Source organism: Dunckerocampus dactyliophorus, chromosome 9 (genome assembly GCF_027744805.1).
Source record: "Dunckerocampus dactyliophorus isolate RoL2022-P2 chromosome 9, RoL_Ddac_1.1, whole genome shotgun sequence".
Taxonomy (NCBI): Eukaryota; Metazoa; Chordata; class Actinopteri; order Syngnathiformes; family Syngnathidae; genus Dunckerocampus; species Dunckerocampus dactyliophorus.
Window position 1 is genome coordinate 25368823 of NC_072827.1, and position 23935 is coordinate 25392757.

At 38.6% G+C, this 23935-nt stretch overlaps 1 protein-coding gene across 13 annotated transcripts in view; it reads left to right on the forward strand.

The window, feature by feature from the left end:
• The window catches only part of LOC129187956 (inactive dipeptidyl peptidase 10-like), a 137891-nt gene that overhangs the window by 64715 nt on the left and 49241 nt on the right, over positions 1 to 23935 (forward strand). For 12 of the 13 annotated variants that reach the window (XM_054787823.1, XM_054787825.1, XM_054787826.1 and 9 more), the window contains exons 3-5: positions 1354 to 1449; positions 19172 to 19266; positions 20822 to 20896. In XM_054787823.1, coding sequence (XP_054643798.1) covers positions 1354 to 1449; positions 19172 to 19266; positions 20822 to 20896 — 266 coding nt within the window. Of the gene's footprint in view, positions 1 to 1353; positions 1450 to 18808; positions 19035 to 19171; positions 19267 to 20821; positions 20897 to 23935 lie in introns of those variants that run through there. The other variant, XM_054787824.1, reaches the window with a different exon arrangement.

Below are 23935 nucleotides of genomic sequence, written 5' to 3' on the forward strand. Positions count from 1 at the left end.
GGCTCGTAATGTAAAATCTTTAAATCAGCAGTGATTTTGTGTAATTGAAAAGTTAAATGTCTGTTGGCTGTATCCTGGAACGGATACCCCTTTCTGCCCCTGATGAACTGGCACCTTGCATGATATCATCTGCCACCAGCGTGTGAATGGGAGGGCTTGTAGCAAAAATATGAAATGCTTTTGACAGTGGTGCATTATAAAAGGTCTGTATTGCATTCAGCAATAACAACTCAAAGCACATATACACTCTGATACAGAAAAATGGATACAAATATGAATTGCTACTTCTTTACCCCCAGTCTGCACCAAATTTTAAGACAAAGTAGATCCATGGTATTTGCAGGAGGTACGTTCCAAGACCCCCAGCAAACGGCGAAAACAAAAGGCAAATAAAGGTTGCACCTATAAAAAGCTCTAAAAATATTTTTTACAATTTTCTGCGCAAGAAGGGATCACCTTTATTCTGTTAATTCTGTTATTTTATTAGTCTAAAATAGGCATCTCATTTAAAAGGAAAAAAACCCCCACAAAACGTTGGGTTGGTTGGCTTTGTCAGCAAAGTGTCCCTTATTTGTTTTTGCGGACGTTGGCAACTCTACCTGTTAAGTTGCCCATTTTATTTTATTTTGAATATTTTTTGTTGCTGACACACTTGTGCTTCACACTTGAGCCCAGTAGCTGACTGTAATGCGCAAATAAGCAAGTTTGCCAACTGACATAACTCAGTTGAGACGAACACCAAAGAAGAAGAAGGCAAGCTGATATGTGTGAGAGCGGGGGGGCAAAAGGCCACTGTGGTTGGCTTATGTGTGAAAATAGGGCGGTATTGAGTTATAATGTATATGAGGCCACCAAAGAGGCCTTCCAGAAGTTTGGTTAGAGAAGACAGTTTCCATTTATTGTTCAAGTATTTATCCGTAAATCAGTGAAAATGAGAGGAAATGTGAATATTTACTTTGCCGACCAATTTTGGTGTCCTCCCCTAAATTCTCTGCTTGTGCTCCTAAAATTTTAAGTTAGGGGCCACTGTGCTCCGAGTAAAAATAGTTAGTCTGGAGCACTGGTTTTACATATTTTACCCTGAAGTCCAAGCGTTTCCAAACAGGAAACTTTAACGATGGTAGAGGTTTTTTCAAGCTTGATAAACACTTTTTAACTTTTAACGTGTACTCTGTGGGAAATCGGCATACCTCTGTACCGAACCAAAAGTTTCGTACTGAAAATGATTTACGAATTAGGAAAACATGTACACCTCTAGTACCCACCCATTTGTTTTTCATTAATCACAATTTATTCCCACAATACTCTCTGATAGGGATAAGAGTCATTCTGTCTTTTTATTGCTATTTTCAGCTGACAACCAAGCTGGAAGTGACACAAAACTGACTGTGGAGGATCTGTTTAAGCCCGAGTTCAAGGTCCATGACCCAGAGGCTAATTGGATCAATGGTGAGTCATACAGCTGGCATGCAAAGTATTTCTTGTTGGACCTTCATCATACCCTCTGTGTTTGTTTTCAGTAGTGTTTGTTATGACAATATAAAGGACTGGATTATTTCATTTCATTCGAAATTATGTGGTACATTTCTTTCTTCTGACGACACCACTGCTTTTAATGAACTTGTAAATATTTCGCCTCACCTCTAAATCTCTGCCGTCTTTCCACACATTGGAATTGAGGCTCACTACCTCCAAATCACACCTTTTGGGTTCATTTTCCTGTTCCTTATTTACATTGGATTAATTCCTGATTTGCCAGAACGGGATCATAATGTACGTTGAGCCTGGATGCTCTTGGCTGGAGATGAACCACATGAAGTCAATCTGATTAGGGTTTGGTGATCGCGAGGAACAGGATAATGGTTTCTCATTTGGAGAGTATGGACAGGATTATGGCGTTCCTGTGCTGCTCTATTTCAATGCAGATGAGTGTGTTTGCTTTAACTTTCCCCTCCATTGCCCATCAACTGCGTGACTCTAACTCCATGCCTGAGGGCAGGAGAAAGAGGCAAGACCTTTCTCTCCATCAATATTTCATTCCCCTGTGACATTTTTCCACTATCTTCTCAACGCTATCTTATTCCCTGAGCTGACCTTAGGCTAGAAAGAGAGAAGCAATGTTGTGCGATATGTCAGCTTTGCGGGTTGGTTTGTGGATGGATGTGGCAAAATGAACTCCAGACAAACGAGAAAAGATAACAGACAGATGGGTGTGGAGAGAGATTGATCACAAGGACTTGGAGCAACACTGAGATTTTTTGAGAGGCTTTGGGGGATTTAGAGTGAAGTGATCCACATAGTATTATATAAATAAATATAATATAGAGCAAATGCATAACTGATGTATTGTAAATGACGGGCGGTCAGATCCAGCAAAGTCTTCTCAGCTAGCTTAAACACTATCGGGAGCACTGACCAACATCTACAATTTCAATTCTAGTATTTGTTCCATGAAATTGTGTACATTTATTCACAACACTCTATTATCTTAATTTCTTTGTGTGTCTCTTGGCTTCCAGTAGCAGAGTTAGGAGTGCTGGCCTGATGTCACTTTAACTATTAGCAATGGGGCAGATTTGCCCCACAGGGCTAGCTAGTAGGCATTTTTCCGTCCTCTGATTGGTTGATGTCTGAAAGGCCTTTGCCTACCTAACAACCACCTATACGTTTTTCTATTTATTTATAATGAGTGCTATTGGCCAGGAGTACCTTTATAAAGGGGAAAAGTCAGGAGAATTCCGACGTCCCTTGACTGCCAGGGGACCCAAAAAATAGGTAACTACTAATACAATTAGTAATTAATTAATAAAAGGCGTAAGAATTTTCAAGTCCTTACAAGACACAAGCACTGTTTACCAAATAAAATACCATGACCTCATAACTTCCATCCATCCATCCATTTTACGTACCGCGTATCCACACTAGGGTGTGGGGGCCTATCCCAGCTGTCTGTTCTGGTGAGAGGCGGCGTACACCCCGGCAGCAGAGGGCAGACGCGATTTGTGAATACAAATTAAATTCTCCTCGGTAGCATGTTGACACATCCCGGTTTTAATCACTGCTCCTCTCCAGCAGTCTGGGGTAAGTAAATGTAAGCCACAGTCTCTGTTTGTTCTTCAACTCGACTGGACATTAATAGATGCATCCACGGAGGCATATTCTGTGGGAAAATTAGTCGGAAATGACATAACAGTCACCTTAGATGAATACTTTCAATGGGGACACATACTAAACACACTCACTGAAAATCTCAAATATGTTCAAGTCATCAGACTGAAGTCCGAGTCACCTCCCGAGTCATTGATGTCAAAGTCCGAGTCGAGTTGCAAGTCTTTGATGATATTCCGAGTCGCGTGACTCGAGTCCACACCTCCAGTAATAGCTACATGATGATTCTATCAATTAGCATATTCAGTATATCCACATAACTCTTTAAAGATCAGCTAAAAGCTTAGCAACAACAATTCTTAAAAACGGAAGACCGTTCAGACCACAAGCACTTGAATTGACCAGAACAAGTGTACAGTCCAAGTCCAGGATATGTCATTAATAATAACGCCATAAAACAACATGGAACTAATGCGACAAAGTTCGCCGAGCTTTAAAACTAATTATTAGCTGCTATGAACGATGTTACCGGCGTAGCCGAAGACATCGATTTGGTAGTGTGTGACCTTTGTGCTGTGATGTTTACACCACGGAGCAGGACAAGTGGAAGTGTGCACCTCATGGTGTGGTGTGGATGGGTAGCAGGTGGTTGAAGGTGCCGACAAGGTTAGAGCATATGTGCTTGGGCTGCCGTTATTCAAGCGTGCGTACAAAATGGATGACATATAGCTTTCAGTTTGCAAGTCCTGAATCGTCTTGCTTCCACACAAGAAGAGTGTTACCAACAATGAGCAAATTATGATGGTTAGCTCCCCCCTTACTATTGTTTGGACTTGAATGCACTGACGTGAAAGGTAACAAATATCTGTTTAACACTATAACTCACGTCACGTAAAGTCAAACCAGTGCAAAACATCACAATCTCAAGCGATGATTACAAGTCTGATCTCGCCTTTGCTGTTCTCCGATCATAACGTAAGTATGATGTATGTATGACGGTTCTGCTATCAGATTATTACATGGAAAGGATTTCGACCGGAATCAATGCAGTTTTCTTTGTATTATAAATCCATTCCGGGGTTATGCCCCCATGCACATTTTTTATCATTATTATTTCCTCTTACTCAAATACCAAACATCTTTTGTCTTCAAGTTTAAGCTATGATTTGTTTTCTTGATCCAATGCTGTTCAGAAGACAGCTACAGTAATGTGCACTTTGGGACAGAGAAAAGTTCCCACCAATTGAGGATGTGAAAGGCAGCTGTGTGAACCACTATACTACTGATGATCAGCTGTAGTTACAATAATGTGTGTACATGAGCCCTTTTAACATTTGTCAAAGCAGGCTCCCTCATTCAGTGATTCATTGCTCCCTAGGTGGTGTTCAGTCATCAACTTCCTTTCTTTTTCTCAATCAATGATGGTTGACCTATATAATCCAATTTACTTTGCCGCTCACTGCATTAGCTGGAGTCAAACAAAAAATCTAAATCAAAATAAAAATGAACTGTAAATGAGTTTACAACATAATCATTAGCGGATGAAAATTTGGTTGTTGCAGATGCATTCTTGTGAGACTGTTCTATTTTCACGAAGTAGCGTCATCATTCTTCTGGGTTAATTGGGAATTGCAGGCTCTGGTGACTCCTATTAATTACTCGACTCCCAAGACTGCCATACTAGCTACTGTTAAAGCATCAGTGCAGGGAATGTGTGTGTGTATTTGTCACATACAGTACGTATAGTATTAAGTGTTACAGCTTTGGGTTGGGGGGCAGCAACACAAACAGCAGCAGCAGCAGCAGCTTAGCCATCTCTAATGCGATCGCTCCCCTACAGTTATGATACCCCAAATAAAACGGTGACATGCATTTTCTGTGTTCTCTCTGTCTTTGCTAGTCTTTGTCTTTATTAGTTTTTGTGTTTGTATCATGACAGGTGGCACTGCCTCACCTGCCGCCCCTGACCGCATCGGACAATAGGTTCGCAAAGTGGGTAGTACGTGGATTGCCGTAGGGGGTGTGTTAATAAAAGAATAATAAGTAAAAGCAGCGTGACTACATTAGCACCAAAGTCTGAGATTTCCGTAATGCGCTCCAACGCTTCATCTGAACAGCCTGCACAGCCATTGAGAGTGCAAAAGAAAAGAGGCAGCATTATATGAACAAATAAGTCTGATGATGATGTCGTACATTAAGAGTGTTTAATCATGAAGATTTAATGTATATTGTGTGCTCAATGAGAGCTGGTCTTCTTACTTCCTGCTGTGGCTAATTAATACGCTTTGAGCTGTATGAGCCTGTAGTGTAATTAGTTTGCTCACTGGATGCGCTGCACACACCATTTTGCATGTTCATTATTTATTTGCTTTATGCGTCACTAATAATTTGTCTTTTTTGGCCGTTCTTGCACGCACCGTTGTTGCGTGTCGGGTGACGGACTGCACAGACAGACGTGTATTTTCTATTCGTCCTTTCACCTCATCCTTGTTCACAAATGCAAATGTTTGAGCTCTGTGCTGCTGAGTGAGGATGTTTTAAAACTGGTTTAAAATAGCTACTATGGTTTTAACACCAACCTGGCACATTTCCCGATGTATGTGCTCTTCTGTAAAGATTTCCTTTTCCAAAAAAATGTATTACTTATTGTGGTTTATGTGTTTTAAGTGTGCAGGAGTAGGGGGTATATGACTTCAGCTCAAATATACTCCTGATAAAAACTTAAAAGCAGTTGAAAATTTGCAATAATTTGCATTTTGCACTGTTGGATCTTAAGGAGTTTCTAAGTAGAGCTTCAAAATGCAGAAACCAGAAATGGGAGTGAGACAAAGATTTTTTGGCGTAAGCCAGTTATTGCAAGCCACCGTTAAAGTGAAGTAGTCTGTTCATCCGCTGGTCAAACGCTTAGAACAGCCAGTAAAAGCCGAAATCTTGGCAAAAATGTGGATTCAATGTCATTTTTTGTCAGGTATTCATGCTGTCATGATCTCTCATCACGGGAGCACAACCACGATGTTATTAATAAAACGGCAAGCTAGTTTATTAAGCCTTGATAAGTACAGACTTTGGATGTTAAACAGGCTACTAAGAGTCTGGCAGTCATGTTTTTAATCCGGCCGTGCATGCAAGTGTAAACGTTACAAGAGCAGCATAGCTGCATGCCTGCCTGCTTTCTGCACAGTTCCTTATTAGGCAGAGCTAAGCTCTTTGATTTAGGTAGTAGGCTAGTCCAGACTGTGACTAATTTAGCATAGTGGAAGTGGAAATGCAGATGCTCATGTTTTGATAGTGCATACATCATGTTTTTGAACAGTTTACTTAATGACCTCAAACTTGATATTAGGAATGGGTTCGTCATGTCTACTTACATTATTTACATTTTTCATGGTCCCGGTAACATTTTATGTTTTGGCCCTTGAGTTTTAGTAGTATTCGAAATAAAGATGGGCAACAAAATAACAAAGTGATTTTTTTCAAATTAGTCGTTTATCTACATCGAATATTTGAAAAATATGTCAAAAAATTAGGTATTTTTGTCAGCCCTAAAATGATGTACTTGCATAGAAATGGTGTTCAATGTCAAGGTTAGTCCAACTGTGATGGTATTGCCTGCTTACACGTTCTAGTGAAGAACCAATTAACTCACAAACCCCTGTTCCCTTTTTTTTAGTGTGAATGAATGCAATACAGAAGGATCAAATCCCACCTATAACCTGTACAAGGCCGCTATATATATCTTTTCCATTTTACTTGGTGTTCTTGGTACTGTATCTTTCCAGATGCAGAGCCAGCTTTAGAGGTTGGCAGCTGATGATGAATTAAACATGGCAGGTTTAAATATAGACTTCTAGGGTCTAAGGCAGATGTATAATATCTCATCGTCTGCCCGTCTCTTCCTGTGATGTAATCTAACTAATTATGCGTCTCATTTGATTGGCTAAATTTCCTGCATACATTTACTTACCCTGTTAAGCCCTTTGCCCATGTTTCTGAAAATGACAGTACACAAAAAGTCAAGCTTTTCGCTGCATCTACAAGGTGAACATATGGATGATCTTGGTATCTGTGAGAGTAACTGTGAGACTTTGATGCTTACTTAAGATGTCAATTGCATGGTACATATTTCTACAACTGGGTAAGTGGAAATAGAGATGGACTTTGGATTTGATTTCATGTTTGCATATATCCCTCCATCAAATAAATTAATTTATTACCATTTATAATGTTGTTTTGTCTGGAGTTTTTTTTTTTACATTATATCACTGTTTGTTCAAATAAACCTAGCATAAATATGATGGACCTTTCATATCTTGGTTAGGGGGTGAACTTACACAATTAGCAATGGATCAAATCCTTATTTTCCCCGCTGAACATCCATATATCCTTATTTTGATTCGTTTGATCTTTTTTTAGGACTTTTAATATGGTTGCCCACCATACCCACATCGTTCCGTGCAGAGTTTATGTGAGAAAAAGATTTTGTACATCTTTAATGCATACTTTAACACATTCAAGATGCTAATAACAATCTGATGTAGGTCACCACATGCTCAGCTTTCTGAACAAAACATTCATATCTTAGCAAATTAGTGTAATATCTAATCATCCATCCATCCATCCTTTTTCTATGCCGCTTATCCTCATTAAGGTTGCGGGGGTATGCTGGAGCCTATCCCAGCTGACGTTGGGCGACTAATATCTAATCATATATGTACAGCATTTGTGGCAACCGCTGGACTACCCACTTGATGCGTGTCGTGTCAAAGGCGGTGCACATATTCAACATTTGTGAATTCTTGTGAAATTGGTGAGAAAATCTATATCCATTTGAATATGTTGTTGGAATGTTGCTGATTTTTTTTTTTTTTTTACATCTTTTACTTTTCAACATGAAGCCTATGTACCTCTTAGGAGTCTTTGACCTTGCGGACGTAGGAAATGCGGGCGCAGCATAATAGGTGGTGGAGCAGCCACACAGACGTCGTGCGGACTTCAAACTGCCTTTAAATGGTGAAAATCTGTCACGTTGAGCTCAAGAAAATATACAATCCAGTGTCAGTAGGTGCGGCTGTTTAAAAAAAAAATAAAAATGGTGATTATATTGATAACTGTAATACTTTCTTGAGTCTTACGGACTGTTGTTGTGTCACAAGCCAATTAGATGGCGCTAAAGAGCAGGCAATGCCTTCAGGGCTTTCACTGCACATGGACTGTATAGAATCTGCTTTAATGTGGATAGGCTCAAATTGACAATGAAAGGAGAGGACTGTTGTGCTTGTTAAGAATCGTCTGGAAGTTAGTATCACGCCATAATGTTTGTATTACACACAATTTGTCATCAGTAAGATTTATTATCAATAATGACTTTGTCATTGTGTCCTCAAGCTATTTCTCCTTTATAAGCCACTTTCAAAGTGAAAGTAAACAGGCAATGAAATATGACGGCACCTTCCTATTGGTGGAAAATAGCTCATCATCAATTAATCAAAGCATGAACAGGAGTTTGGTTGCAGCGGGACAGGGGGAAAGATGAGCCAACAGTGCCACCAAGTGACTAAATGACGCAAATAAGCACATCATGGCTTTGAAAGGCCAACACAAGCCTGACTTGTCCCTCTGGATGATCAAGGATTTTCTATTCAGCTTTGTTGAGGTGGACAAAAACATTTTTGTGGAATGTGACACATTATTTGTTGTGTACAGTAACTGCCTTAGGCCTCGCCTGGCTTTGAAGGTAAATTCATTATCATAAGTATTTGACCACATCCATGGCCAAACGTTTTGGGAACGACTTAAATTTTGTGCGTCAATAACTCTGCAAACATCTTTCATGTCTGTGACCTTTATAGAAATTGCTTGTTTTTTTCAGTACTTTAACACGAAACATGGTTTCTTCAAAAATACTGAGGCAGCAGAGCCAAAGTTAAGTCACTCCCAAAACCTTTGGACATGACATACAAGTTAATCATTTATTGTATATTGTTCTGTTAAGTACCCAAATCATACAAGTTTCATTTTTTCATAATTTTCCAAATGGATCTTATACCTGGTTTCACTGTCTGATGCATTACATACAAGTTTCAAACAAATGAGATACAAACTTCTAAGATTTATATATATCTTTTCCATATGGGACGGCCTGCTTTGCCTAAGGTTGACAATAAAGAAAGCTACATTGTGATATACACTTTGCCATCCTTTTGAACCCACGCATATACAAAATACGTCAGAATGGAAGTTGGACTACCTAATGTTCTCAGGTTTTGGACAGGTGTGATACTCACAGTGTGGACGTCTGATGGCACTCACTCACGTCCAAGGAATGCTCAGGTCATTTGTGTGAATGCTCAGCCACACAAGACAGAACATCGGGTCAATATACAGTACAGATTTACAGTAAAACCATCAAAAATGTCTACTCACATTTTAAGCCCCAATACACAATCTTAAAATGAACAATAACTGGACAGTCACACTTGAGGCTCTACTGAAAAAAGTCAAACCAATCGAGGAAACAAACACTTTTTCGAGTGAGATGTAAAGCTAAACAAAAAGGTATGTTAAAACGCTAAGAACTACCCTGGACTCCAAAGGGTTACTTTGTTTTCCTGTAGAAGATGTTACTTTGATATTCATATTTCAATAGATGTCAGTTTTCTCTGTATTTGATACTTAAATTCAGTGCTGAATTGCCTGCCCTCCTATTGCAATGATATTGCACTATTTACAGTACATTGACAGAGCCATCTCCATCCTGCCTACCCACTTACACGCCCTGCATGCAAATGTGATGAGGTTTATCATTCCGAAGTGTATTCTGTTGAACTGAAGTAACTCTATCAGTGATCATGCCTTTTGTTCCCACTGAACTGGATGGCAACCCCCTGATGAAAGTAAAATGCCTGTTGCTTGTTTATACAAAGCTTATCAGTGCTGACAGAATACTGTCCCAGAGTATAAATTCCATTTGCGTGATCCGTCCAGTGATCCGTAACAGTAATGTGTAACAGTCGCGATTTTAAATGAGCTGTTGCTGCTCTGTTGTTCCTGCCTTCCCATTTACCCAGACATTTTTACAGGATCATCAATAAATTTTATTTCCACTGGCTAAAATTGCAAGAAAAAAAATGTGGTGCGAAGTGACAATGCAAAATAAAAATGAGTGAATTTGTGGATCAGAGACGGTGCAACACAGCAAAGATATTTAAACAATGGCTACATACTGCATTCTATTTAAATGCACTTTATTTGGTAACTCACTCGGCATTTATAATTCACTTAAAAGTCAACAGCTTAGAATGATCTTTTTCAGAAGTATATCTTAAACTCCTTGTATGCTAAACAGTAACATCCCCATTGCTGGAGTTATACTGTTATACTAAATCTTCACTAACATTAGCAACCTAGTACAGTGCAGTGTACATTTTGGTTACCCCATTTAGCTAAATGACGTATGAGAATATGATGTCGCACAGTTTTACGCCGCTACAAACTACAACCACAATAAACATATTGGTAATAGGGTTCTATCCTGTTCATTTCAGGGGCTTTTAAAATGATTCCAGTAGGACACTATAGCAAGTTTTTAATAAAATATTCCATGAATCTCAAGGTTGTGTACAGTAATCCCTCGTGTATCGCATAAAACGATTGCAATTGCATCTGCAACGAAATCTTCTTTAACCACAAGCACGGATACGATTGTTTGTTGAGGCAATGAAAAGTTAGAAAAATTGTCCAATGATGTAATTTAGTCTTGGTAATGTCTTTCGTAAAGTAATTATTATTTCTCTCCTTTTCCAGTAAATAGTTACAGGATGGATAAATTAATCTACAAAAGCACCATGTAGTCCATCAGACCTAAGGAAATACAGTTTGTTCCGATGCATCGTTATGTGAATTTAAGAAATAAAATGGTTGATTATCTAAAAAATTAAACCAATTGTTTCTTCAATAGTTAGTGAAATGTTTTATTTTCTCTTGTGTATTTATAACTGCTCTTTAACCCAAAAATATGTTTTTTTTCCGATTTATTTTTAAAAACATGCACTGGAATCACCATCATTACCGACAGTAAATTTAAATATAAAAAAAACAGCAGCGGCATGACACAGCAGCGGCAGTTCACCTCCCATGCAGCCCACCACCACTGCTTCAAAAAATCCAAGGGGAAATCCTGTAATACAAATGCATTTAGAGTAACAGTTGCACAATCAATGCCATGTTACCTGGTTTATTTTTTAATTTAGCGAACTGCAGCAGGGGTAAATGAAGGAGTTAACAGAGACGAATACCCGCGAGTCCCGGTTCAGCTTTCTTTTGGGCTTGTCCACTGATTTCCAAGTCGTTAAGGAGTTAAGGAGGTGAAACTTGCGACAAGAGCGCTGGAAGAGACTTCAAGCCTCTTTTTGCAGGTACTGCCACCAAGTCTAAGTAACACAACTTTTTCATTTAAAGGCGTCCACTTTTCGGTCCTCCCAAGGGACCATCAGCTCTTTAAGGAAGGTGCGTTGATGTGTCTGCAACCAGAAGACCAGATATGGTCGTAGAGGAGTTGCTGCAATCGCTGGTGGAAAAACAATACGCTTGTACAAGTCTACATGCAAAATGTGTCACTAAATAAATACACTTGCCTTTTTTTAAGGATGATTCAAGCTGGTAAATACATTATTTCAGTGAGCCAAGATACTTAGAGGTATGACACATAGCCTTGATGCATCCAGATACTGTATAACGACGATGATTGGTTGCAAGGTACTGCAATATACCACATGCTGTTGTGCAGTTGATGAATCATGCAAAAGGCAAACTGCAGTGGTATACATAACTGGTCCACAAGTACAGAATAGGCGAGGTGGGTTTTTCAGTTTTAGCCCAAAAGTCCCAGTTGAAATTTTCCCATCAGAAATAAGCACAGCAATGATGTTATGCCTCAAAACACTCCTAAGAGGACATAATCAAAAGCACAATTATTTATTTCTTTGCCGTTCTTTTTAGCTTGGTGGTGATGCAAATGAATGAACAGAATGTAAAAATGTTTCTGATTCCAGTCACTGGAATGTTCCTGACAGATATATTGTGGAATTGCGTAGTGCTACTTCTACCCATCTTGTCTTGATGGAATCTGACGGCCCTGCTGGGTTTTGGACCCAAACCCAGACACGGGAGTTGTGAAATGTTGTTGCACACAATTTATTTGAGAACTTTTGAAAGTCCACAGTAATATAAGAAATGCTGAAACAGCAGAGAACTGTGGAGAAAATCTACACTCAACAAAAAAATAAACAAGCACATATTGGTATCTCTGTGCATTCAAAATGCTGTCACTAAATGTTGCGGATCGAGTGGCCCATGGTGGCGGTGGAGTTGTGGTACAAAAACAAAAACAGGCGCATTTTATTGATGTCATTTTACAAATACCAATTAATTCACAGCCCCAAAATGCAAAGATCTCTACACAATACTTGGAAGCTGAAAATATCCCAGTTCTTGCAAGGCCAGAAACTCACTGGACATGTCACCAATGTTCATGTCACCCATTGAACATGTATGGAATGCTCTGGACTGGTGTACAGTCATCCCTTGTTTATCGTGGTTAAGTGGTTCCAGACCTGACCGTGGTAGGTTCATTTCCACAAAATAGGATTCCTTCTTTATAAAATTTAATATTTTCGTAGTTAGAGCATAGAAAACCTGTTTACAACACACATGCAGTGAACATTCACACAGGAGCTGCTGTCAGCCACTTCTATGTGGTATCTGCAGATAGAAAAAAAAGTGATCTTTAAATCTCTGGTTTGCCATCAATGCAACAAACGGCAGTTAATACCCGGTGGCATTTTTTAATGCATTTTTTTCTGTAGGATGATTTCGAATTGTCTCAATGTGTAACAGGCTACTAGGTTGGCTGTCAGCATCTTTAATACCGAGCGTTCGAGTTCTATCTTTTAACATGCTGGCTTTGAGTTTAACCAGCTGTGTGATTTGGTGAAATTTAAAAACGTTATGCAACTTTAGCTAAATTATTCAATGTACATCATACATATTACATCATGCACAGAGTTTCCACTCGGTGCTTCAGTTCGGCCAGAATTAAAAGTCTGCAAAAAAGAAGAGCATGGAAAATAAAGATTAACAGTGTTGTTAAATGTTGTGTAGGCTTTGACCCTAGGATGCAGAGGCCGAGGCAGAACTGGCAAAAATATATACAGTAGTTTTTAATGAACAACTCACGTACTGCGCAATTGTCCACATCAAAAATACATACATTACTACCGTATTCCGCTATTCCTGCATTTTTTTTTACATTCCCACTGCCCCCCTCACAATTAGCGATGTTTTGACAACCCACCACGTCCCCTCCTGCCACCGTAAACATGGTTTAGCAAAGCATCGGCAAAAGTAGCTTGTGGACTGTGACCACAGCCGCACGTACACGGTGGTTGAAAGTCTATAAACGCCTACACTTTGCGTAAAACCACGGCCACAAATGTTGCTCAGATTAAAGTTACAGATGTCTGCCATCTCCTGGTGTAAAGTATTAACTACATGAGGCACCATGTTTGCAGAAATGGCTTGTTAAATTCAGCAATGTTGCTTGTCGCAATTTTGCGTCTTTGGCACTTAAAGGGTTAAGTCCAATGAGTTGCAGAGCTAGAAAAAAGCCAGTGTTTCATTATTCATTGGGTTACAGACATTAGGCATTACTTATACATGAGAGTCTTAGCTTGTTCTTTCTCAGGTACAGATGTTCCATTATTGAAGAAGACAAGTACAGATCAGACCAATGGCAATGTTTTAAAGATCACGAACCGAGTTTCCTTTTACCGGCTGTGAATGTTAATTTTTCTGCCATCCAATGACTTGAGTTCTTCTAAGAGCAGGCTTGTACGCAATTTTGATTTAAAAGGGCGTACTCGGAGAGAAACATGACTTTATTGGTAGTTTCTGTGGTATCATGCTTTTATTCATATGCCAATAACAAAATGACTCTCAACCTCAGACTCAGACATGTGAACATCCTACATCCAACACTCATTCATCTTCTTCTGTGGTCACAAAGCATTAATATTTGCAAGCTAATACCCCGCAAAGTGCTGGAGGATCAGAAGAAATGCCCAAATGAAGTGCCTTTTTTGCTGCAAGGCATCAATTGTCTTACTACTTGTGCTGCATGTACATGAAGAGGCATTCACATTTTATTTTTCAGACAAGTGACATTTTACATGAGATGAGGGAATTTATTAGCTTTATTATTATTATTTATTAGTGTTTGTGCTTGAACTGCTGTGTTTGTCAATGATGGCAGAATAAAAGTTGCATGTTGAAAGACCCGTGGTGTCATACTTCTACATCGTTGAAGTGGCCAGACTAAGAAAAGTGTGGTAAAGTGTGTGTGTGTCTCTGTAAAAGAGTGTTTGGACGTGAAGTATAAGCTATAGGCTGACTGCATTACAGTATATAGGCGCAGTCCCAGTTTCGTAAACTACTGAATGTTCTTGACAACTTATTTTTTTGTAAGTTGTCAGTATTTATTTTTCTCACACCCGGTTTCCATTTCACTTAGTTGTTGGGCGTTTTTGCAAACCTTTATTGTATTGGTCTTAGTCACAATTCAATTTAGTGACATTATTCACTTGACGAGAATGATATGTGAATGGTGAACAATTTACCTTTCCAACGTCTAGTCTACTTGTACATTGTGTTTGTTTTTTTGTGCTGTTAAAACCCAAAATGTGTCATAAACAAAAATTTGCATAAGATTACATAAACATATTATCCAGTCTCATGTTGATAGGTGTATTATTATAGATAGATTTTTTTCAATTTGCTATTAATTGTGATTAATCACAAGTTAACTATGTACAAAATGTGAGTAATCGTGAGCAAATATTTCAATCAATTGACTGTCCTAATTAAAATTTATCTTACAGGAAATGCTTTTTTTTTTTTATTTTGCCCATCATCCACAATGCTTATGTGAGACATGAACACATGTATTTCCCTTTTCTGTGCATTCTAAATATTAAGAAGCTGACAGCTAGTTTTATATACAGTACATGCTGTGACCATGCAGTAACAGGCACATTCATGACAACATTTATAACATAACATTTATAACACTTATATAGAGTATTTTACTCTATTTTGGTCATTTTAAGCATGGCTTAAAATGAACGCATTGATTTCACAGAGCCCACAGCAACTAATGCTAGCAGCAACAGCATTTTACTCCCTCCAGGCAGAGAAAAACATTGCTTAGCGCAAGGCAGATCCGACTATCGTGAAACACGAAGCCATTCTCATAGCGATATCATGTAGCACTAGTGTTAAACGTTTCATTGACAAACTAAGAACATAACAAAACAGTCACTTACAATGTCGGATCTCACCGGGATGCTGGCTGATGGGACTTTGGACTGGTTTATTCAGCATATTTCTCAGATAAAAAATGCTGAGAGCAAACGAGCATCTAGCTAGCGATGTTGTCGGGTGTAAGTTGAGAGACAGAATCCACTGCTTCAGTCTGTCCGGATTTTTTTAAGGTAAGATTTACCAACTTTTCAGCTTTTCAGCTTATTGATGATTACTATTGTATGATTTATAACCTAACATTAACTTGTCCAAACTCAAAGGCAATGAAGCAGCAGCTCCAGTAGCTAACGTTACCTCTTGGCCGTGGCCAGAGACGCCGTGAGCGAGGCGCTGTGTTATTATGCCAGAAGTTCTTCTTTATTACCTCCTAAAATAACAGTATTGTTGTAGCCTGTGTAATATGCAGGTCACATTATGTAAATGGAGTGTTGTTGGAGTTTTTTTTTAGAGGCCTTTATGTGCGCAGTTGGTGCATCCCATTACAATCATTGTTAAAATTCCAACAAAAAGAACAGTTTTCCTTTAAGATGCAATTTAAAAAGTCAGTATAGTGGTTGTTCCAGAGTTTTGGAGGCACAGCCGAGATGGCTTAATCTGGTCTTTGGGACAACACGGAGGACTTGATCAGAAGACCTCAGAGACCACGAAGGGGGCTAGACCTGTACGTGATCACAAATACAGTAATCCCAGGCGACTGACTTTTGTGGCTTCACTCTATCACGGTTTTTCAAAAATTGTTGAATAAATCATGCTGTTTTGTGGGTGAATACGTTCTATGATTAGTCAAAAATAGGCATATTTAATTTTACATATTTTTTAATTTAACATTTTCAAGAATAAAATAAAAAATAAAATAAAATAAAATAAAATGGCTAAATAATAACTAAAATACAAATCTAATTTCATTCAAAGACACTGTGATGATATGTAGTATTCTACACTGGTCACTAGGTGTCAGTAACCACACTAGCACCAAACTCGATTGCCGGAACAACAGACTTTTATTGCAGGGTTGAATTATTGCACAAAAGGCACAATATTCCCTAATAAAAATGTCTAATAAAAACACAGGCTACTTTTGCAACCGTAACCCACGGCAAGCTGAAACTCAATTCTGAGCACACATTAGCACAACATTTATTCATGTCTTAAAAGACTTATTTTCTGTCATTATGTCTGCTGTGGGTAATACACGCGTGCGAGTGAGGCCGGGTTCACGCCAACATAAAGTACATTGCAATGGAAATCAAAGAATGAATTACCTGCTCAAAGCCTTTCAAAGATGAAACTGACTTGATCTTGGATAAAAGACTAAGATGATAAAAGATGGATCTAATGACAGAGTTTGTATGTCGTTCCCATTCGAAATCAGTATCAAATTTAAAACTAAGATTTGTGACTGTGGTATGAGGGGTCCAAACACAACAGGGGGAGCCCACATTTTGTGCACTCCAGACAATATAAAAGTGCTTTTGATTGGCTGTCACCTTTCGTTTTAGGAGGCACATCAATTTGTGCGTCATCAGCATACAGATATGTTTTATACATATTTTTTATATGGGAGGATGTCCAAAGAGAAAATAATGGGTCCAGCAATTGAGGCCTGAGGAACACCACAAAACAAGGGAGCACAAGGGGAGGCAGAACCACCAGTTTTCATCTAAAAGAACTAGGGATGCTCTCATGAGGGTTTTATCCTGCCAATTCCAATACCTACCATCCATGAGTGAGATCGCCTGATACCGATTACGTGGATCAACTGTAAATTTTTCAATTTATTTTTGATGAGTGCTATTGGCCAGGGGTGCCACATGGGGAGGAAAGTGAGGACAATTCCAAGCAACCGTGACTGCCAGAGGTCCCAAAAAATAGGTAATTAAAAAAAAATAAAATAAAATCCTTGCTGCACCCCTGTCATTGGGTATATCACCTGAAAAACAACCGAAAAAAAAACCCTTAATTTAGACAGAAATATATTTTAGGTTTTGAAGAGAACATATATCGCTCTAGAAGCACCTCCTTTAAGGAGACTTTTGATGTGATATGGATGGTCTACCACCGCTGAGAAAGGCTGGTCATCTAGTCCGATGAATCAGTTATTTTTTGGGTTATTTGCTTCGCCTTCTGACTGCAACGCATGTATGGGCAAGTGCTGCCCAGTGTTCAACGTTGACTAGCTGCAGGTTGACTGACTGTTGCTGCACCGTGAGCCTCATACTCACCATAGTCCATTAAGTGTGCGTGCTACCCCCACAATATATTTTTTGCGGCATGTGTTGCAGGATGCAAACATTATATCACTTTCATAAAGTTCCACATAGCAGACATGTTGGGTTTACCGCCACATGTGTGAACGAAAGAGGGACATTAGAGCAGTACACTATACTGCACACAGGGATCTTGACAGGCTGCAGACTGCAGTGGTATGAGCCACAGGTGATGTTTTTGTAATCGGCATTGAAAGGCATTGATCAGCATACGGCCATCATGTGCTTTTCCACGGAAATCGGCCGATACTGATCAGTGGGCCATCACAGCATCCCTAGAAAAAAAAATCTATTTTACAGATTGAAAAAGTTATGACAGATGACAGGAGCACTCAGAAGAAAAAAGGTTGGGGACCTCTGGTCTAAAAGAATTAAAAAGGCAGATTCACGAGAATCCGTGGCTATTAGAAGATCATTAAAACCCTGAAGAGTGCAGATTCAGTTCTATGAAAGCCTTTTAAATCGGACTGAAAAATTTGGCGAATACCATATAGAGCAAGAAGATTTTAACATAGATTTTGTCTATTAAAAGATTTTAAATTTGGGAAAACTCAAGCCAGCTGAAAGATTTTCGAAAACCAGCATTTAAAACTAAGGTTTTGTCTTCTGTCATGAGGAATGTGTGACATTATCTCATGTATTTAAATGTTATGAAACAACTGAACAGCAGTAGTTAAGTTGATTTCCAAATGGATTTCATTTTGTGCAATGGTAGTCATATAGCACGCACAGGTGAGTAAAAAAACATTCATGTTGTTTCCTGCGCTCCATATCAATGAATACTGATTTGAAAGATATTGTACACGCCGTTCAGATCTAATATATCAGGATATTGATGAACAGAGGTGGTGTAATGTCACCAAGTCAGTTGTTGCTGATACATGATTGTGATTGGACAAAATGAACACGATAGCCAGTAAATGATTTGATGTGGACAGAGATTTGGCGGTGAGTCCCTGTTCCTTGCTTTTTGTGGTTTATGGTTGGTTTGCTGTAACATGAAACCACACAACACAGACATTGTCACTTCCAGGCATTTTATCTCAGTACAAAGCTGTTTTCCATCAACACAGTGCTTGCTTTATTGCTTTAAAGATGAAATGTTTAGCTTTTCCTTTGTGCTGTCTGGCTCATAAATCTTTTCCCCACAGCTATTCATACCACGTATCAGTCTCTCAAGAGTCTGTCTGGTTGTCATCTTGTCAGTGGTAAATAATTGCAGGGAATAGTTGTTTTCAGGAGTAACAGTGTTACAAATGCTGTTTTACTGTTTTCCAGTAACAGGTAATCAAATTAATTACTGTTTCAAACATTTGAAACCACTTGTGTCAGTGTTGATTTTTTTCTGTTTCACTGGTATGGTGTGTTTCTTTATTTCCTATTTCTATTATCTCCTATTTACTATTTTCCTATTTCCACAGATTCTGAAGTCATTTACAGAAACAGTGATGGCCATGTCGTCAAGTTCAACATTCTCACTAACGAAACTGAGATTGTCCTGTCAAACACAACATTTGTAAGTTGACGAATTGTATTGAGTTGTTCAAAATTAAAAAAAAATGTATGTATACACTTACACACTTACACACATACGTACATCCATACAGTACATATACTATAGATAGATAGATAGATAGACAGAGGTATATATATATATATATATATATATATATATATATATATATATATATATATATATATATATATATATATATATATATATATATATATAGTTTAGAATAACTAAATTGGAGAGGCTAACTAGTTAGCTCGGTAGCTTGCTATGCTAGCGCCGCCGTTTCTTGTGTCCCTGCAGTAATCCCGTAGCCTGCGCATTACAGTTGAGCAATGTGAATAATAGAAGTGTAAAGGTGACTATATGGGTGTTATTTCATGTCTACATGGCTCTAATAATGGTGAAAATCTTATTTTGAACATCTTATTTTGGTTTTCTATGCTAACTATGAAAATAACCATTTTTTAATACTTTATGGAAATTCACTTAACGCGGCCGGGTCTGGCAACCAATTAACCACGATAAACAAGCTACGACTGTAAATATATTAGGGCTGTAACCGTACACCATAAACATGGTGAGGTATGTACGTCAGTTTTAGGGTCACGGATCTGTTTATTTTCGATACAGTTAGGGAACAAATGACAAAACATCAAACCGCTAGCTAAAGGCTGCACTGTACTGTATTTGTGGGAAATTGGTATGTATCAATACCGAACCGAACGTTCCGTATGGAAAAATTACGCTTATGAACACATGTAATGTTACATCCAAATACTGTATTTATACAGTAATCCCTTGTTTATCATAGTAAATTGGTTCCACACTTGACAATGATAAGTGAATTTCCGCAAAGTAGGATTCCCTTTTGATACATTTAATATTTTTTTAGTTAGAGAATAGAAAACCTGTTTACGGCCTTCTAAATACAGGTTTTAACATTACTAGGGTCCTGTGTACACGAAATAACATGCCTATAGTCACCTTTACATTCATATTACGTAATATAGTATACATACGAGTCAAATTTAAGATATAAATAAGACTCATGCTCATGTGTGTTGTTATAAATGTGTTCCCTAGGGGAGGCTGAGTGGCAGGCAGACAGGAAGTGATGTTCAGAATTGAGTTTTAGCTTGGCTTGGGTTGCTGCAGCAACAGTGGCCCCGTTTTTATTAGGGATTTTTATTAGTGATTATTGTGCCTGTTGTGAGATTATTTGAACCTGCGATAAAAGCTTATTTAGGCATCAAGCCTGCCGTTTGTGTGTCTCACTGAACATTACAGTGACATTACTGACACCTAGTGCCCAGTGTAAAATACTACATACCATACACAGTGTCTTTGAATGCATCTTCTGAAAGACTTAAATATGTATTTTAGTTCATTTAGCCATTTTTATGCTTAATTTAGGCAGAAAATATATATAATTTGGTTCAGTAGGCATATGTTTTGACTAACAATTGGCCATTTTCAACCATGAAATAACATGATTTATTAATTGATATATATTTGAAAAACAGGTACCTGACAATGTATTTTTCTTTTTCTTTAGATAAACTTCAGCGTGGCCAAGTACTCTGTGTCGCCTGACCTGAAGTATGTGCTCTTTGCTTATGATGTCAAACAGGTAGGACTGTAATCATTCATAACACTTTGTCATCATTCCTGAATAGTCATGAAAGATATAGTAGATGGAGGGCGGGGAAGGGGTTGATTAACACAGCCTGTGAATATTCTCATTCATCCAGGTCATTGTGTTCTCAGGGCATCCAGTCAATCACAACTGGACTGTTCAGGTAGTCTTACAAGACTACCTCTCATCAGAGCAGGCTTTATTAGTTTATGTTCAAAGACTAGGTAGGACACACAACAGTCAGACTAGATAGGACAGCTCTCGTCTGAGGGCTTGGTGCAAGATTCAGTCTATTCAGACAGGAACGGTTGGCTCTTTAGTGGTGTCAAATGACTACCGTTAGGATACAGTGGAGTGGGGTTCATTCATGTAATGCACACAGAGCAATGAACAACTTCATACTCTGTCTAGTGATGTGTGGATCCGTACTGAAATATCGATTCTTCCGATATCAACTCTTCATGTTCTGAAATAGATTCTCAAATCAAAATATCGATACTTTCGAAAAGGCCGCATACTGCCTGCTTTTTGGAGTAGTGATGATCGAAAGAGCTCTTACATAGTTGGCTCAAGGGACGACGGGAGTCGGTTCTTTTAAATGAACAACATTTTGTTTTTTCTCGCCTTCTTTTATGGTGAAGCCTCACGTGATTGGTCAAAATGTGTGGTGCGGTGTGTGTCGACGCGAAGCAGAAGGGGGAGGGAGGGGCGACACATACATGCAAGCTGGATAAGTGAGGAAAATGACATCAGGAAAGAAAAGCTGAGGCAATTTGTGTTTCTGAATGCCAATACTAGCCAACACTTGCTGCTTTTTCTTTTAGTTTTGCACAATTAAATTTGGTTGTGTAATGTTTTGTGTCATCTTACTAAAATTTTTTTATTAACAACACTAAACTCATCACACAGCTACTTAACACTCTAAAGGTATACCTCAGAACTATAAAAAAAAGTACCAATACGAGTTTGACATGAAAAATATAACTTTTTTAAAGTTTTCCTATAATGCATTGCATCTGAGCAAGACATTCATTGGGGTGCTGCAATGACGTCTGCAACCCTCTGGGCTCCGGGTCCTCTGGCACCCTTTGGTGGGCAGAGCCATCCACCATTTTCTATGCTGCTTGTCCTCCAATGAAATTGTTTGCTCAAACGAACTGCATTATTTATTTTCATTTACACAGGTATACTGACCTGCAATTTCCAATGGGTTGACAGGCTCATTGTGAGTGTCAAAGAGCTGCCCGGTCCTCGCGGACTCATGTACGACACAATATGCCATTATGTGACATGGACACTTGCGGCATATATGCCAGAATTTGCGGTAATTATTGAAAATATGTATTGTTTTTTTGTTTTTTTTTAGTAAATCAACTCAGGGCACCACACTGAAACAGGAAAACAGACAATTCTGATTTTTTTCAGTCTCAAATGTTTACACAAAAGATGGAATTATGATTAATAGTCAGTAATAGTTAAATAAATAACAGTAACCACAATTACCAGATGTAATAAGTTTATTCAATATGTAAAAGGTGCATATAAAATGCAAATGCAAGTACAATATAGATGATATAAACCAGGCATGTCCAAACTTTTCCCACAGAAGGCAAAATAGTGAAAACCAAAGGATGCGGCGGGCCACTTTGATATTTTTGTGCATTTTTAAATTTTGTAAAAGGCTAAAAAATGTCTATATTATTAGTTATTAGTGTCAACATTTCAGCATTTTCTCTTTACATTTTGCCTTTTTGCTCTGTTTTTCCACATTTTTGCTGTTATTTTTAGTTAAATTTTATTCCTACACTGTGGAAGGGGCCAATAAAAAACCAAGCTGCGGCTTGGCTGCCCCCCTGTTCTAAACACTGATTTGTACACACGCTTAAAGGAATGTTTGTTTTTTTTTCGCGTGGGGGTGTGCACACATGAATATACTGGCAGGAGAGACTACGTTTCTCAATACGTGTGATCAGTAGTTTAAACAGGAGCCATGTTATTAATGAAAGATTAGTTAGCATGCAGATGTGGATCTATATAAGCATGACATAAAATCACATAACTAAGTACGCAATCACAGTCATGATATTAGTACCAAATCAGCACATTTAAAAGACGAGACTACCAAAACAGCATTTCCCCTGAATCATTTTCTGATGACAAATGAAATGTAATTCATACAAACATTATGGCTTGATACAAGCTTCCAGACTGTACTTAATGAGTGCAGCAGTTGTGTCCTTACACTGTCAGTTTGAGCCAATCCATATGTCAGCAGATTCTACTGTATGCAGTCCATCAAAGGCACCTGTGCGGTGAAAGCCCTGAAGGCATCGCCTGCTTTTTAACCTCCATCTAATGGGCTTGTGACGTAACGTCTCCAATGGCTTTGGTTCTGCTGCTTGCAAGTTTTCTACAAGATCTCACACGCTTTGGTTGTTTTTTTTTTCAGCCACATTTACTGACACTGGATTGGATATTTTCTTGAGGTCTACTGGACTGATTTTCACCAGTTAAAAACTTGTAGGCACTTTGACATCTGCACTTTTTCGACCTACCGGTATATTAAAAGGGAGCATTTGTCTGACTGTGTCATCATGCTACGCCACCTATTTTATTAATTTTCTGCATCCACAAGATCAAAGACTCCTAAGAGTTAAAGAAACTTCCAATGGTCTTTCTGCCATTCTTCATTGGAGGTCCTGCCAGCCTCGATACATTGCCATGTTCATGCATGTCTGTTTTCCTCGTCTCTCACCTCCAAACAGGCAGGAAGAGGATTCGCTCTATTTGTTGGTTTTAGCACCTTGGTGTGTTTGTTCCATAGAACAACGGCATGAACAGAATGAGCCCTTCTTGTCAATCGTACAGTGTCTTTGTCTTGGTGGGTGGAGGCGGGGCCGATACACACAGAGTGTGCAGAAAAGTGTAACGTAGTAGAAATTTAATACGTAGATACTGTATATCTATACATATACGTACTGTATATAGTCATATTTTTACTTTTCTTAAAGTAATGTTAAAATCTCGTCAGCC